General features: G+C 41.7%; 1 protein-coding gene and 1 pseudogene across 2 annotated transcripts in view; one reads left to right on the top strand and one right to left on the bottom strand.

The window, feature by feature from the left end:
- Positions 1-221: 221 nt before the first annotated feature.
- The window catches only part of Paip2 (poly(A) binding protein interacting protein 2), a 19,283-nt gene continuing 2,582 nt past the window's right edge, over positions 222-16,922 (top strand). Inside the window, exons 1-4 of one of the 2 annotated variants that reach the window (XM_023703361.1) lie at positions 222-356; positions 5,655-5,732; positions 11,449-11,612; positions 13,757-13,936. In XM_023703361.1, the coding sequence (XP_023559129.1) occupies positions 11,475-11,612; positions 13,757-13,936 (318 nt within the window). In that variant the 5' untranslated portion in view covers positions 222-356; positions 5,655-5,732; positions 11,449-11,474. The remainder of the gene's footprint in view (positions 357-5,654; positions 5,733-11,448; positions 11,613-13,756; positions 13,937-16,922) is intronic. The other variant, XM_004643245.2, reaches the window with a different exon arrangement.
- LOC111813168 lies at positions 5,120-8,786 on the bottom strand (annotated as a pseudogene).

The raw sequence follows: 16,922 nt of genomic DNA, 5'->3' as shown, positions 1-16,922 counted from the left end.
TCCAAGTCCTGTCCCCCAGAAAGAACGAGACGGCATTCCTGATAGAACCCACTGTGTGTCGCACGTGTGCGCAGCCAAGGCTGTTGGGCGAGCACAGCTGTGGCTTTTCAAGCAGAGACCTCTGGAGATGCGTTCTCTCTTGCGCCTTCCAGTGGTCTAGGAAGGCAGCGCTCACAGAACGAGAGGGCGGGGCTGGCGGCGGAGGAAGTGAAGTCACTTCCGGGCTGGTGTTTGTTTGGACTGGAGAAGGGAGGCGGCGGGCGAAGCGCACGTCGAGCGGGGGAGCCGCGCTGCCTGTAGAGATCCGCGGAGGCCGACAGGATTCGTTGGCTGCCTTCCCCGCTGTCGTGCACTGGGTGAGAGGTCCCCTCGGGCGGAGCTGTCCCCTCGGTCGGCGTGCCCAGCGGTCGATGGACAGTACCTAGGGGCCTAAAACGCCCTCCGGGTTGGCCATTAGGCCTTTTATGGCCTCCATTGTTTCATGCCTATTTTTCCGCCATATCTGAGAGATGAGCTTGGGCCGACTTCACTCTTCTCTGATAAATGGCCGTCCTTTTTTTTAATCTCATTGTCTTTATGATTTAGACCTTGTAACTAGGTCTCTATCCGGGTCTTCGGTGGCGCGCGAAGATTGCCTGGATAGTACTTTCTCCTGTCCCTTAACCTCCCGTTTTGCCCCCGAGTCCCCCCCCCAACAGCGGCTACCCTCTCCCCTGCCCCCCCACCCTACCACCGCGGCAACAAAGCTCATTGTTTCTACCGACTTTACGCCTGCGCGTCGCCACGCGCGGCCTCTGCTGGCTGCGCGTGCGCGCTCTCCTTGAAGCTGGGATGGGGGGAGAGATAGGGGTGGAGAGGATAGCGGGCCGGCGTTGTCCTAAGGGAGCACTTGCAACGGTCGACGGGCCTGTACAGTACTTAGCGGGCTGGCGTTGTCCTAAGGGAGCACTTGCAACGGTCGACGGGCCTGTACAGTACTTCGCTGATCTACTATATCCCGTTTCTTTGCCATCTATATTCCTTAATTCTATAGTTTCATTGTATCCCTCCTCCAGAAAGGAGGACCTGTATCTAGGGGCACTTGGGAACCTTTCTTCCAGGAGAGCACTGAACAAGTTGAATTTTAAGAGTCCATTCAGTTCACGTTCTTTGGTTATGGTCTTGTCTTTTAATAGTGTGTATTTATTCGCCCTCCCCTCCACCATAGGGGGATGAAGGGTTGTGGCAAAGTTAACATTTTTCGAAACGTGTTGCTAGCCAGCAGTGTTATTTTGCGGATTCTAAAAGATACCCTCTCTGCCTCTTTTGGTTGTTCATTTCAGACCAAAAATCCCGTTTTGTGCGTTTGGCACGTCTTGTACTGTGGTGTCGTTTTTCGAATTTTATTCGAACAGTTGATCCAGTGTTGGCATTTTCATTAAATCTGAAATTTCATCAGGTGTAGGTTATGTTTGCAGATTAGAAAAGGAAGGTCTCTGATAATTTTTAATGAGACTCCCAGTTTTAACTGTTTTGTGGTTCAGAAGTTTCTGGTTTATGAAGAACAGAATATTTTGGACAAACTAGTATGTTCATATTGTGAATTTGAGCAAAATTAATTCTTACAAATAAATGTCACAAAATAAAGATAGGTAACCCGAAAAATAGCTTGTTTGTGTTTCTTGGGGAGGACAAATGGGAGAAGAGTCGCTGTAATGGTTAAAAGGAACTCAAATTAAGGTAGGTAATTTCCACCCCCTTTCAGACCAAGTTAAATTTTATAGCAGGCTTTTTGAATAAGTGGTAAGCCTATGATTCCAGAAAATGATGTTCCAGTTTTAGTAAACATTTAGAAAATGACCATTGTTAGAACAATTCAATAGGTATTAATAGATGTAGGAGATTGAATAAGGTGATCACCTACCATGGTGGCTCATACCCCTAACCTCATCTACTTGGAAGGCTGAGGCAGGAGATTGGCAAGTTTGATATAAACCTGGATAACTTAGACCCAGTGTCACTTAAACCAATATCACAATTTAGTAAGCAGGGCCAGGATGGCCTTGAATTTATGGCAGTCCTCTTACCTCAGCCTCCCAAGTGCTGGGATTACAGGAGTGTGCCACTATACCCAGTTTGAATCTAGTTGTCTAAGACCTTGCCTTTGCAATCAGGACTGTTAACACGGGTGTATTAATACTTTGCATATGTTATGGCCTAACATTCAGTTCTAATAAAATTTGTTTTTCTTAATTTCCTCATTGTTTAGAGCATATGTAGCTATTGAGCCCTTGAAATAATAGCAAGGTATGGTGGTGCACATGTGTAATCCCACCTGTTTGGAAGACTGAATTAGAAGTATTAAAAATTCAAGACCAGGGCCAGGGAGATGGCTCAGTGGAATAAGTGCTTCCCTGGCAAGCGCAAGGGCCTGAGTTCAATCCCAAAATCAAGACCAGCCTGGGCTACAAAGTGATCTAGCAACATTGTGTCTCAATAGAAACAAATTTTTAAAACTGCTAAGGGTATAACCCAGTGTAAAGGCCATGCATGCATTCAATCACCAGTAGCACAAAAGAAGCACATCTTATTTTGTATTTCTTTTCTTCTTCTTTTTTTTTTTTTTTTTTTAACATCTACCTCTTTTCCAGACTCTTGCATTCTATTTTTCGTGGTTATAGGGAATCGAACTCAGGTCCTCACACTTTTCAGACAGGCTCTGTGCCACTGAGCTGTGTCCAGCCCAGAAGGACAGCATCTAATGTGTGCAGTTGAGCTGATTTTAAGCTACCTGTACCTAATGGTTATCAACTAAATCTCTGTAAATTAGGATGCTGTTAACAGTAGTGATGATGGGAATAGGGTGAACTGTCCTTTGCCAGTCACCCTTGTTAATCTGGTAGTTCAATGTGTAATTCCTTGTGTAAGCCATTGAACTACCAGCCTGTTTTCCAAAGCAACTGTGCCATTTTACTTTCCCACCATCAGTAAGTGAGGGTTTGAGTTTCTTCATATCCTCACCAACATTTATTATCTTTTCCCTCCTCACCATCCCAGTGAATATGAACTGACATATCACTGTAGTTTTGATTTGTATTTACCTGAATGCTAAGCTTGTTAATTTTTTATGCATTTAATTGGTCATTTATATGTCTTTTAGGTAATTGTTCATATCCTTTGCCCAGCTTTAAGTTGGGATATTGATCTTTTTATTAACATGCATTGTCAGGTGTGTTATTTGCTTCTCATTTGTTTGAGGTTTTTTTTGTTTTATGGCGGTACTGTAGATTAAACCCAGAGACTTTTATCACTGAAGCCTTTTTTTTTTTTTTTTTTTTTTTTTTTTTTTTTTTTTTTAGTACAGGGTCTCACTACACAGATCGTACTTCTGTAGTGATCCTCCTGTTTTCAGCCTGGGATTACAGGCCCATGCCACCACGCCCAGACTCAGTTGGCATCTCAGTGCGCCCCAAGGTAGAGGCTGGCATGGGACCCCAGTGCTGTGCTGTGCTTAAGCAGGCTGTTTAGTCTGCTGAGTTATCTGGCTGGCTTTTTTTTTTTTTTTTTTTTGGTTTTTTGAGTCAGGGTCTCACTATGCAGTTCACACTGGTCTTGTGCTCACTTTTGTAGCCCCCAGGCTGGTCTCAAACTCAAAGTGATCCTCCTGCCTCCATCTCTGAGTGCTGAAGTTACAGGCGTGTATCATCATGGCCATTTCCAGTGGGGTTGGGGAGGGCAGTGCAGTGTGTAAGGCCAGGGATCGAACTCGGGACCTTGCACTTACCAGGTAGGTGCTTGTACCTCTGAGCTATCTCCCCAACTTTCTGTTTTGAGGTAAGGTTAAGTTACATAGGCCAGATTTGAACTTGCAGTCCTGCCAGAATGCTGGGATTATAGGCTTGTACCACCACTTGACTTCTCAGTTTCTTTTATAGTCTTCCTTTTTTTTTTTTCTGGCGGAACCAGGGATTGAACTCAGACCCTTGCGCTTGCAGGGAAGCGCTTATTCTACTGAGGCATCTCCCCAGCCCTTCTTTTATGTTCTTCCAGAAGCTGTATGTGTTTATTAACTGAATGCATACCAACTTCCCTAATTAACATTATAACCAAGGAGATAGCAAAGCTGACTTAGAGCAAAAGAAATTAAAATTAAAAATTGTTAAAAATAATACTAGTTTTGGGCTGGAGAGATAACTCAGTAGAATAAGTGCTTGCCTGGCAAGTATAAGGTCCTGAGTTCAATCCCTGTTACCGCACGCACGCACGCATGCACACATATCAAGCCTGTTCAATTTGCTTTTATTTTCCATTAGAGATCCCCTAATTCTTGTAACTCAGATTATTCCCAAATGTAAGAATGGAACATTTTCCATTTCTTTTAATTTTTAAATCATTTATTTATTTAATTTATTTGGTACAGGGTCTCACTAGCAGCTTGAACTCATAGTGATCCTCCTGTCTCAGCCTCCCCAGCACTGAGATTACAGGCTTGTGCCACCATGCCCGGTTTCAGTGGCTGGCTCTGCACAGGGCTGGCTAGGCATGCTGTACTGGGGAATTGAACCTGGCTCCTTGCCAGGCAAGCACTGAGACCACCGAGCTATCTCCTCAGTCCCTCCATTTCACTTATGTTTTCCAACTATTTTCTATAGGTTAGCAGTCTGGATGAAGGGAGGTTGTTGTTATTGTTTTAGTACTAAGGATTGAGCCCAGGCTTCTCTACTACTGCACTGTATACCCTGCCCACTTTTATTTATTTTGGTACCAGGAATTGAACTCGGGACCTTGGACTTGGCAGGCAGGCACTGCACCGTGGAGCAACATCCCTGACCTCTTTTTATTTTTAACTGAATTAAGATGTTGGGGCCAGGGAGGTGGGTCAGTAGAATAAGCACTTGCCTGACAAGCGCAAAGGTCTGAGTTCAGTCTCCGGGTCCGCCAAAAAAAAAAAAAAAAAAAAAAAAAAAAAATAATGTTTATTACATTCTATTTTTGGTGGAAAAAAATGTAACATCATTTAGCACAACCTTGTGAAATGCACAAAGCATAGCTGTAGACTCCTAGTCCATTTCTGAGACCGAAATCATGAACTGCTTCCCTGTAATTGTCTTATAACAGTTGGTCACCATGTTTAACATTTTTAATTTTCTTGTCTCAGTATAGGCAGCAATTCACCATTTTCTTTCAGTTCCTTAGCAATATCCAGTCCTCCAGTGAGCTCCCCTTTCACATACACCTGAGATATCGATATGTTGGCCAGTTGGAGTACACTTTTAATCCTTGCCGAACTTCTTCATCTTCCAATATATCAAATGTTTCAAATTCAGCACTGGTACTATTCAGTATTTCCAGATTTCGTTTGCTAAATCCACATTTTGCTTCCTGTTTGTTTCCTTTCGAAATAAAGAGCATCACAGAAGCTTTATTTGTCAGCACTTTGAGCCTTTCTTCTAATTTGGGAGCTTTGGGACAAATTGTAGTTCTTGAGATGCTTCTAGCTCCTTAATTATATCAAGGCCTCCTATAAGCTCTCCAGAAACATACAGCTAGTGCTAGGTGGGCCAGTTGGAATAGGTTTTTAGCCCCTGCCGAACTTCTTCATCTGAGAAGATATCAAAACTGCTAAACTGAATATTATGCTTGTGAACCTAACCCCTTTTTATTTTTTGAGACAGTGTGTCACTGTGTTGCCCAGGCTGGTTTTTAGTTTGCAATCCTCTTGTCCCAGCCATTCCAGTAACAGCAGTTACAGGGCATGTATCTCATCCAGTTTCTGGTTTCTTACATATATACACTGATGTCTTTCATCACATCCAATCCTGCCTCTGCCCCTGCTCCTGCCCCATTTTTTTCTCTTTTCCTGGAACTTGGATGTTCTCCGTCCACTGCATTATGTGACCTCACTGCCGTAGTTTCTTTTCCTTTTTCTGTTTTTTTAATCTTCTAGGTTTTCAATTAACTCTTCCTTCTAAATCATTACATTTTAGCTGGGCAAAGTAGAGCCCCACGGAGCTCTGTAAAAGGCTAAAGCAGAAGGATCATATTAGCCTAGGTATTCAAGGCCCCCCCAAGCAGCATAGACTTCATCTCTTTAAAAAAAAAAAAAAAAATTCATGTTATAATTTGCATGTGTTTCTAAGCGTTTTGCAGAACTGGGGATTGAACTCAGGCCCTTACGCTTGCCAGGGAAGTGCTTATTCCACCGAGCCATCTCCCTGGCCCCATGTTTTTAAGTTTTATTAAGCTCTTTTCTAATCTGTTACGCACTTTTTCTCTTTTTGCTGCTCTTTAGGCTGGGAGGGACCAGGAATCAAACCTCCCACTTGTCAGACAGGTGCTGTGCCCCTGACGTGTATCCCCAGGCTCTTTTTCTGCTCTCTGAAGATGTTTTCAAGTATAATATAAATATTTGTTTCTTACGAATGCCATATAATTCCAGTGTTTTAAGTCTGTGGTTCTTATGCTTTCTGTAAATTGTGCTGTATTTTGCTTAGTATGCCTTGTCTTTTTTTCCTCTGGATTTTATCTCTGTGTACTATTCATTCTTCTTGACAATGTTTTGTGCATGCCCATAAGCCTAGAAATAAGATGTCTTCTTCCTGAGGAGAGTCTCCCTCTACCCCAACTGTCCCGCCAACACCCTTGGTACTAAAGATTAAAACCCAACGCTTCACTGTGAACTACATCCCCAGCCCTTTTTTGCTTTTTAATTTTGAGATAGGGTCTCACAATGAATTTGTGATCATTTCCCCTTAGCCTCTTGAATAGAGCTGGAACCCCACGGCCTCGTTCCTTTGTGGTTTTCCTTCTCTTTTCTTTGAGTTGCTAGGGATTGAACTCAGGGCCTCATTTTTTCCTTTTTTGGATGGTTGGTTGGTGGTTGCTTTTGGTACTAGGGATTAAATCTAGAGCCTTCAATAGTGAAGTGAACTGTATTTCCAGCCCTTTTTAAAGTTTTTTTATATTGGACACAGTCTTGCTAAATTGTTATGTACCCTAGAGTGGGCTGGAATTTATAATGTTCTGCCTTTACCCTTAGGAGCTGGGGAGATGGCTCAGTAGAATATGCGCTTCCCTGGCAAGCACAAGGGCCTGAGTTCAATCCCCGGTTCTGCCCCCGCCCCCCAAAAAAAGATTTATAGGTATATACCACCCAGCCTCACTGAAACCAAGAGCCACTCATTTCCAGATCAGGTCTCACTTTGTGATTCAGGCTGACCTTGAACTCACTTTGTAGTCCAGGCTGGTAAGCCTGTCTCAGGTTTCCTGTGCTGGGATTACAGACTTGTGCCACCATTCCCTCCTTGAAATGAAATTTTAAGTGATTTTTTTTTCCAGGTTACACATCTAGTGAAAAATGGAGCTGAAATTTAAGTCAAAGCAGGATGATTTTAAAACATGCTGCTTTTAAGCTTCTTCTTCTTTTTTTTTTTTTTTTTTGGCAGAACTGGGGATTGAACTCAGGCCCTTGAGCTTGCCAGGAAAGCGCTTATTCTACTGAGCCATCTCCCCGGCCCCATGCTGCTTTTAAACATTTTACACATGTCATGTTTAACATTTTAAATGTTTTAGAGTTAGGTGGTTATTTGGTGTCTGACTTTAAGTTACCTCTCAGTTTTAAGACTTCACATAAGACACAAATACACAGGAGCTGGGTATGGTGGTGCACACCTGTAATCCAGCACTGGAGAAGCTGAGGCAGGAATGTGGTTTTTTGTGCTGGCTCAACCTGCCTTAAGGGCAGGTCTGGTAAGGCGGGTGGAGGTAGAGTTTGAACTGTGGTATCCTGCACCTGACTGCATTTGCATGAGCAGGCCCTCAAAGCTTAGTTTTACTGGGGATTGAACTCAGGCCCTGTGCTTACCAAGCAAGCACTTATTCTACTGAGCTATCTCCCCAGCCAGGATTGTTGAAAGTTTGAGACCAGCCTGGGTTACAAAGTAGGTTCAAGTCCAGCCTGAACTGAATAGTGAGACCCTGTCTCAAAAAGACAAAAACAAAAACTAAAAAACCACATGTATGCTGTAGAGTATGGTCAAAGAAGAGCTTACCGCAGATCATTTAAAAAAAAAAAAAAAAAAAAATCTAGGGGCTGGCGAGATAGCTCAGTGTTCTAAAGCATCTGCTTAGACAAGCTTAGGCAAGCATGCAGGGACCTCGGTTCAATCCCCAGCACCACATGCCATGCCAGCCCCGCCCCCAGGGTGGGCTGAGCTGACCATTTAAAAAAAATAAAGGAAACATTTAAATATATAAATAAAATTTATTACATTAGTATGTACAGAGACACCTTGAGCTCTCAGTGACCTTAGCAGCTTTATTGAAGCAGATGATTTTTTTTTTTTTTTCTTTAATAATGTGTTTGGTTGTTGCAGGGTCTCACTACACAGCTTGGACTCGTGGTGATCCTCCTCTCTTCAGCCTCCACATCACTGGGATTATAGGCTGTGCTACCATGCCCAGACTCTCCGCTTCATTTTATTTTATTCCAAATACTGCTTGGCTAAAACTAATTTCAAGTTATTGACTCACTGGGATCTATACTGGAAAACTAGGGTTTGGTTTATTAGTTTTTGTTTTATAGCACTGGGGATCAAAGCCAGGACCTTGCACAAACAAGGCTCATACTCTACTAAACTATACTCCCAGCCTTTGTTTTTTTTGAGACAGGATCTTGCTATGTAGTTCAAGCTGGTCTTAAACTCACTGTACCATAGGTTGACCTCAAAACCTTAAGTGATACTCCTGCCTTAGCCTCTTCTGAGTCCTGAGATTATATGTACCACCCATCATACCCTGCCAGCCATAGGGGGTTTTTTGATGAGGAATTAAGAGGGTGAAAAGCTGACCTAGGCCTTTTCAAGTACAGGGATTCCTCCCCTTTGAGACAGCTACTATTGAATTTTGTTTGCTGCTGGTGAATATCAAACAGAAGAGGGAGTCCTGTTGTTGCCCAGTTTTATGGGGCAGATTTTCATGGTTACAAGGTTATTGCAACACAGGGTCTCACTAAATTGCCCAGGGTATCCTTGAACTTGGATTCTCCTGCTCTTAGGAGTTGCTGGAATTACAGACATTTGCCACCATGCTTGCCCACCCCCAGCATTTTAAAATAAGTTAGAAGTATTTTGCATACATATGACTCATACACAGCTAATATTTTTCAATCCCAGTTGAATATTATATAACCTATACTCTGCTAAACTTTTTCTGTCTTTAGTTAAATATGTAAGTGGTGTGTTCTGTGACTTTTTTCATATTGTAGTCTTCTGACAGATGGGATTTATTACAAGTTTATTCATTGGGGCCGGGGAGATGGCTCAGTAGAATAAGCGCTTTCCTGGCAAGCGCAAGGGCCTGAGTTCAATCCCCTGTTCTGCCAAAAAAAATAAATAAATAAAAGTTTATTCATTTAAAGATGAGTAAGAAAGGCATGGTGACACATGCCTATAATTCCAGCGCTCAGGAGGCTGAGATACGAGGTTTGCCATAAATTCATGGACAGCCTGCACTACAGAGATTTTATGTCAAAAAAAAGGGGGGGTACATACATATTTGGTAGCTCCTAAGTACATGTATGTAAGAATGAGTGGTTTTCTTTAGAAGACTTGATTACTATTTAGTCAGAACTTGTTATCAGGGCTGGCAAGATAGCTCAGCAGACTAACCAGGGATCAGGGTTCAATCCCTGGCACCACAAAGCATGCTAACCCCTGTGGGATAATAGGTATATACCATTGTGCCTCGCAAAAACTTATCTTTTTTTTTTTTTAATTTTTTATTTGTGTGTGTGTGTGTGTGTGTGTGTGTGTGGTCAGCTCAGCCCACCAGGGGGCGGGGCTGGCTGGCATGTGGTGCTGGGGGATTGAACCGCAGTCCCTGTGCTTTGCTAAGCTTGTATCTAAGTAGGTGCTTTAGACCACTGAGCCATCTCACCAGCCCCGCAAAAACTTATCTTGATAACTTTTTTTTTTTTTTTTTTTTTTTTTTTTTTGCGGAACCAGGGATTGAACTCAGACACTTGTGCTTGCCAGGGAAGCGCTTATTTCACTGAGCCATCTCCCCGGCCCTTTTTTTTTTAAATGTTGGTACAGGGTCTCACTATACAGCTTGAGCTCATAGTGATCCTCCTGTGTCAGCCTCCCCAGTGCTTCGATTACAGGTGTGCACCATTATGCCCAGTTTCAGTGACTCAGTGTGGCATGGGTTCGAACCTGGGTCCTTGCACTTGCCAGGCAGGTGCTTAGACTACCAGACTATCTCTCTGGCCCTCTCACTGTGTTTTTTTAACTGACAAAAAGCTTGCACAGGACATGACGGCTTACATCTGTAACCCCGGAGAATATGAGACAAAAGGATTACTCCAAGTTTGAGGCTATTCTGTACTATGTAGTAGATTCAACAGCAGCCTAAACTATATATAGTGAGACCTTATCATGGAAAATCAAAGCAACAACAAAAAAGGAATAAGAAATATGCTTTCATATTAGGTGTATTGTTTTGGCAGACTTGGCACAAGTCATGCTGTTGCTTGAATTTATGTATGAGTAACTCATAAATCTAAAGCTGCTTCCTTTAATTTTATTTTTCAGTTTTATTTCTTTAATGCTTTCATTTTAGTCTCAAAAGAAAATGTTTTAGGGCTACGGATATAGCTCAGGGGTATAAGAGCCTGCCTGGCAAACACAACATTTGATTCACAGTACAAAAAAAGAAAAAGGAAACTTTGAGTCTACAATACATCATGTTATCAGCTGTTGAGTAGATTATTTAATGACAACCAAAACCTGACCTACTGTATTTGATACTATTTTACTCAGGTAAATAGAGATTAGGTCCCTGAAACTTGCTGTCTGTCAGGAATATCCAAGCATAGAGAAACTAAAAATAGAAAATGCTTGTACTTTCAGTCTCTGGGTTTATGAAATAGCTTTTAAAATAATTTGGTTTTCATTACTTCACATGATGACTAAATGATGAGCATACTTGTTTTGTAAAATAAAGAATATCCAACAGGTATGCTAGCAGGGAGACTGAGGCAAGAGCATCACAAGTTCAAGTCAAGTATGGGCAGCGTAACAAGAAAAGAGAGTTTACTGGGAATGTGGCTCAGTGCTTCCTTGGTCCAGCCCACCGTACCAAAGAAAAATGAAAAAATCAGATATAACATAATTTAAATTTTTGTGTGTGTGTATGTGGCCAGCTCAGCCCACCAGGGGGCGGGGCTGGCTGGCATGTGGTGCTGGGGATTGAACCGCAGTCCCTGTGCTTTGCTAAGCTTGTTCTAATTAGGTGCTTTAGACCACTGAGCCATCTCACCAGCCCCTATAACATAAATTTGATACTTTGGAGATTGTATATAAGAAGTTGGCTACTTTCATTTACTGTTACCAGAAATCATTAGGTGGACCTATAAATGCTCACTAAGCACTGAAAGAATAACTGGATTAACTCTGTTGTTCTATTAAGGTTAAAAACGCCAACTAACGCCAACCATGAAAGATCCAAGTCGCAGCAGTACTAGCCCAAGCATCATCAATGAAGATGTGATTATTAACGGTCATTCTCATGAAGATGACAATCCATTTGCAGAGTACATGTGGATGGAAAATGAAGAGGAATTCAACAGACAAGTTAGTTTGGAATATAAATGTTTTTAATAGCCCATTACAGTCCTTAGTATAACTATACTTACCCTGAAATGCATTTATCTGTTCCTTTTATGAAATACTGTATGTGGCTGTATATGCTACCACTTCTACTTTGTTTGATTTTTTTATTACTACTAAGCTTAACTGCTGTTGAAATTACCTAGGGAAATCACCTTGTTTCATGGACTCTGGAGATTCTGATTCAAGAGCACTAGGGCAGAAACTGAGAAATTTTTATAAGCTCCTCAGTAGTTCCCGTGAGCAATCTGGTTTGGAAACCACTGTATTACACCAGATCATTGTATTACAATGCAAGTCGAGGGAATTGTGGAATTGGGAGCAGGTGGACACAGGTACTAGGATACAGAATTGTGCTGCTTTTATCTGAGATCCTCAGTCTGATAAACCTGAAAAATCTGATAACACTCATTAGAGAACTGTCATACATTGATAAATGTCTTTTATTTATGTATTTTTGGCATCTTTTTCCATCTCCCTTCTCATTTCTGCCTTGATTGTGGTTTTGGTAGCAAGTAGGCAGCTTGACTTCTCTATATCCAATGGTGGACTTTTTTTTATTTACTGTATTTGTTACAGGGTCTCACTACACAGCTTGGACTCATAGTGATCCTCCTGTTTCAGTTTCCTCAGCACTGGGATTACAGGCGTGTGCCACCATGCCACTTTCTGTGGCTGGCTAAGTGCAATGCAGGGAATAGGGAGGCATGTGGTGCCAGGGATGGGTCCCTGCTCTTAGTGCTTAGTCCACTGAGCTATCTTGCTGGCCCTTTTTTGTCTTCTTGAGACAGGGTTTCACTATACAGTTCAGGGTGGCCTTGAGCTCACTTTGAAGCCCAGGCTGGTCTTGACCTTGGAACAGTCCTCCTGCTTCAGGCTTCCCAAGTTCTAGAATTATAGGCGTGTACAACCAGGCCTGGCTTTTTAAGGTTGTGTGTGCAGTTACCTAGTTTGTTTTCTTTTTTTTTTTTTTTTTTTTGTTTTGTTTTATTTTTTAGTTGAGGTTTATTTTTTGCATTTGGTGCCAAGGACCAGGGCTTCCAGCTTGCTGTACAAACATTTTGCCACTGAGCTAAATCCCCAGCCTCAGTAATGAACATTCTAGAGCAGTTGTGTTGAACCTATAGCATTTATGCCACAGCAGACTATATCATTCATTGAAAGCTCTAAATGATTTGCCATCACTGTTCTAGACTAAACAAGTTCAATCTTATTTCAGTAAGAATCAGTTGATGTGTTTTGTTTCAGTGCTGGGGATGGAGCTCAGGGCCTCATGCATAGTAGGATCAGTTGGAAGGGGGTCATTTTGATTATTCATGCTGTTGCCATACTCCCAAGAGATTTTCTTTGAGGATTTTTACAGTTTTAAGGTATCACAGGTAAATCTGATACATATTCCTCAAAGGAAAGAACTCCTTTATTTCTTAATTCTTCCTCTTATAATTCTTTCCACTGCCATCCTCAGTGGAAAAAGTAATTCTGATGACACAAACTAAAGGTATAGAACATGCTGTGGTGTGTGGAATCAGGTGTGTGGCACACACCTGTAATCCCAGCACTAGGGAGCCTGAGATAGGACAATCACTGTGATTCTGAACTGTGTAGCAAGACCTTGTATCACATAAATAAATAGTCAAAGTATAGAAAAAAACTAATCAGATCTTCATGGGACCTGGGTCATTATAGTAAGCTGGGGTTGTTTTTTGGATGAGGTTTTGTTTCTTGAGAACAGGGTCTCACTGTGTATCTCAGGCTAGGCTCTGCTGAAATTGCAGTCATGCACCACCATGCCTGGCTAGGACATTTTTTATTTGTAAAAATTTTTGTAGTCTGGAGATTAAACCCAGAAAGGGTTCATGCTAAGCATGTGATGTACTATTCAGCTATACCCGTATCCCCAACATTTTGGGTATTTATTTATTTATTTATTTTGGGGGGAAGGACCTGGGAATTGAACTCAGGCCTTTGCGCTTGCCAGGCAAGCACTTATTCTACTGAGCTATCTCCCAGGCCCAACATTGTGGCTTTAAATGGATTACTTTTAGCCACTTCTAGTGATGTGTTACTAAGAATGTTATAAATTGTCTTTTTATTTATTGTAAATCTAGATAGAAGAGGAGTTGTGGGAAGAAGAATTTATTGAACGCTGTTTCCAAGAAATGCTGGAAGAAGAAGAAGAACATGAATGGTTTATTCCAGCTCGAGATCTCCCACAAACTATGGACCAAATCCAAGATCAATTTAATGATCTTGTTATCAGTGATGGCTCTTCTCTGGAAGATCTTGTGGTAAAAAGTTATTTTTCATCCTTTTAGACCCTAGTTCATCTCTCCCATAAGTGGAAAAATCACCTACCATCTATTTAAGAAGAGTTCTACATCTCTTCCCCTTCCAAAATTATGCTGCTCTTTACAGTGGAAGCAGGGGCCTCCTGTTCTAATGACATGGAGTGACTTCTGGCAACACTGGAGTCATAGACCACTAACAGACTTGCCTCTGCTTTCAGCCATCATGTTGCCTTTTAGATACCATGTTACCATAGAGTATTTGTGTTAAAAGAATCCAGAAAAATACACAGTATTACCATATGACTTGTGTATACAAAAGTAGCTTGCTTTTTAATCTTGACCTAATTATTTGCTCTTTGTTTTTTGAGACCGAGTACTTGCTATATAGTACAGGTTGGCCTTGAACTCATTATGTCATCAAGGCTGCTCTTGAACTTGTAGCATTCCTCTTGCCTCAGTCTTCTAAGTGCTGGAGTTATAAATGTGTGCCACCCTGCTCAGCTTGTTTTGTTCTTGTGATACTGGGGATTGAACCCTGGAGTGCTGTACCACCAAGCTATATCTCCAGCCTTCACTCCCATCCCCACCCTTTCATTGATTCTGGGACAAGGTCTCATCAAGGTCCTTTGGCTGGCCTTGAACTTGAGATCCCTCTGCCTCAGCCTCTCAAGTAGCTGCAATTACAGGATACAATATCATGCCTGTCCCAAAATTTGAAAAAATTTTTTTGAAAAGTAAAATTAAGAAGACCTTCTACTTAGGGATTTTGTTGAGGTATCCAGTTCATTTTTGTTTGTTTTTAGCCAGCTCAACCTGCCCTAGGGGTGGGGCTAGCATGGCATGTGGTGCCAGGAATCAAACTGCGGTCCTTGTGCTTAGCCTGAGCTTGCCTAAGCAGGCACTTTAGACTGCTGAGCTATCTCCCCAGCCCTATCCAGTTCATTTGGAACTGTGAAAAATAGAAAATTTCACAAGCTTATGGCAAAAAAGGAAGACAAACCTATATTTACATTTTCAGTTACTCTTGTCTCAACAATTATCATATATTTGCAGTCAAAAGTTTTTCAGAACCTGTGATAGCATCAGCACTGAAATAGAACCCCGGGGGCTGGGGAGATAGCTCAGTGGCATAAGCACTGCCTGGCAAGTGCAAGGTCCTGAGTTTAATCCCCCCATACTGCAGATAGATAGATAAATAAATAAAGATAAAATAAAATTTTGGGGCCAGGGATTTGGCTCAATGGTAGAATGTTTGCCTAGCAAGCTGGAAGCCCTGGGTTCGGACCTCGGCACCAAAAACAAAAAATAAAAAAACCTCTCCTAAAAAACGATTCAACCAAAAAAATACAATAATCCAAAAAAACCAAGAACAAGGCAACTGAAATAGAACTCAATGAACCCTAAATTTCACTAAACTCAAAAGAATTTTTGCCTAAGTATGTTGGTGATTCACCTGTAATCTCATGCTGTAGAAGCTGAGGCAGGAGGATCACAGGTTTGAGGTCACCTATGTAGTTAGTTGAAGGCCAATTTGTATTTCATAGCAAGGTTATAATCTTAAAACAAAAAAAATATTTTGGCCTAGCAAGGTAATACACACATATAATCCCACCTACTTGGGAGGCTGAGGCTGAGGCAAAAGGATCATTTACATATGTAATCAGTCAATGCTTCTACCAAATAGTTCTCTAGAATTTATCCACTAAACTCCAAAGTGTTTCAGTTTTTTGTGTGGTTGGGTTTTTTGTTGTTTTTCCAATAGACTCCTGTTAACTATGCATTGATTTCTTAATCTGTATATTTTAACTACCTGTGAAGCATCACAAAAATCAGTTCCTCAACTACATTCTAGATTTGGATAATCAGTCTTTTAGGCAGTTCAATTTTTTTTTTTTTTTTTTAGGGAAGGGCCTACAGGGTGTTCAGGGTCTCACTGCTATATCAGACTCATAGTGATCCGCCAGTTTACAGCCTCCCAAGAGCTGGGATTACAGGCGCATACCACCATACCCAGTCTTAAATGCCTTCTCAGCACACCCTGGGGGCGGGGGCGGGGCCAGTGCAGCAGGCCCAGGGATGGAACCCCTGGCCCCTGTGCCTGCTTGTAGGTGCTTTAATCCACTGAGTTAGTTGGCCAGCCCATAGGCAGTTTAATTTAAAGAAAAAAAACACTGTAGACTATTGTATAGCTGTCCTGCCTATCCGGCTTTTGGAAACCAATTCTTCTAAAAGACTATATGAAAAACAATGAAATTTACCTTGTGGTAGTCCTTGTGGCAGTAAATGACTTAACCCAGTGAACAGATGTATAATCTTATGAGTCTGTTTCAACATGCTTGCTTATGGCTTATATTGCCCTGATGAGTAAAGCCTCTTGCTAGGCTTAATGGAGAGTATAACTTCGTTTGTTTAGATAAGGTCTTGCTGTGTAGTTCAGGCTACCATTGAACTTGTGGCAATCCTTCTGGCAGCTTCCAAAATGCTCAGATTATAGACATGCACCACCATGTTTGACTTGTGCAGTATAATTTTAATTTGAATCTAGTATAAATCTATAATTCATGAACTGGTTCTTTTTGATCTGTTTGAAATTGTTCTTACTCTTCTATAACTGCCAGAAGGTTGGTTGGTTGGTTGGTTGGTTATTTATTTATTTTGTGTGTGTGGAACCGGGGATTGAATAGAAGGTTGCATATTTAATACTGCTTTTTAACTATACATTTTAGGGGCCAGGGAGATAGCTCAGTACAATAAGCGCTTGCCTGGCAAGTACAGGGTCCTGAGTTCAATCTTTGGTACTGCAAAAAAAAGAAAAATACACTTTAGACTTGTGTGTATGTGATGCTGCAGATTGAAGCCAGTTTCAAGCATGCTGCGCAGATGCTATTTTCACTAAAATATATTCCTAGGGCTGGAGAGATGGCTCAGTGGTCTAAAGCACCTACTTAGAACAAGTTTAGCAAAAGCATCAGGGACCGCGGTTCAA

Source organism: Octodon degus, unplaced genomic scaffold (genome assembly GCF_000260255.1).
Source record: "Octodon degus isolate 3935 unplaced genomic scaffold, OctDeg1.0 scaffold00169, whole genome shotgun sequence".
NCBI classification, from domain to species: domain Eukaryota; kingdom Metazoa; phylum Chordata; class Mammalia; order Rodentia; family Octodontidae; genus Octodon; species Octodon degus.
The sequence above is the reverse complement of the archived record's forward strand: the minus strand, read 5'-3'. Positions and strand labels throughout refer to the sequence as shown.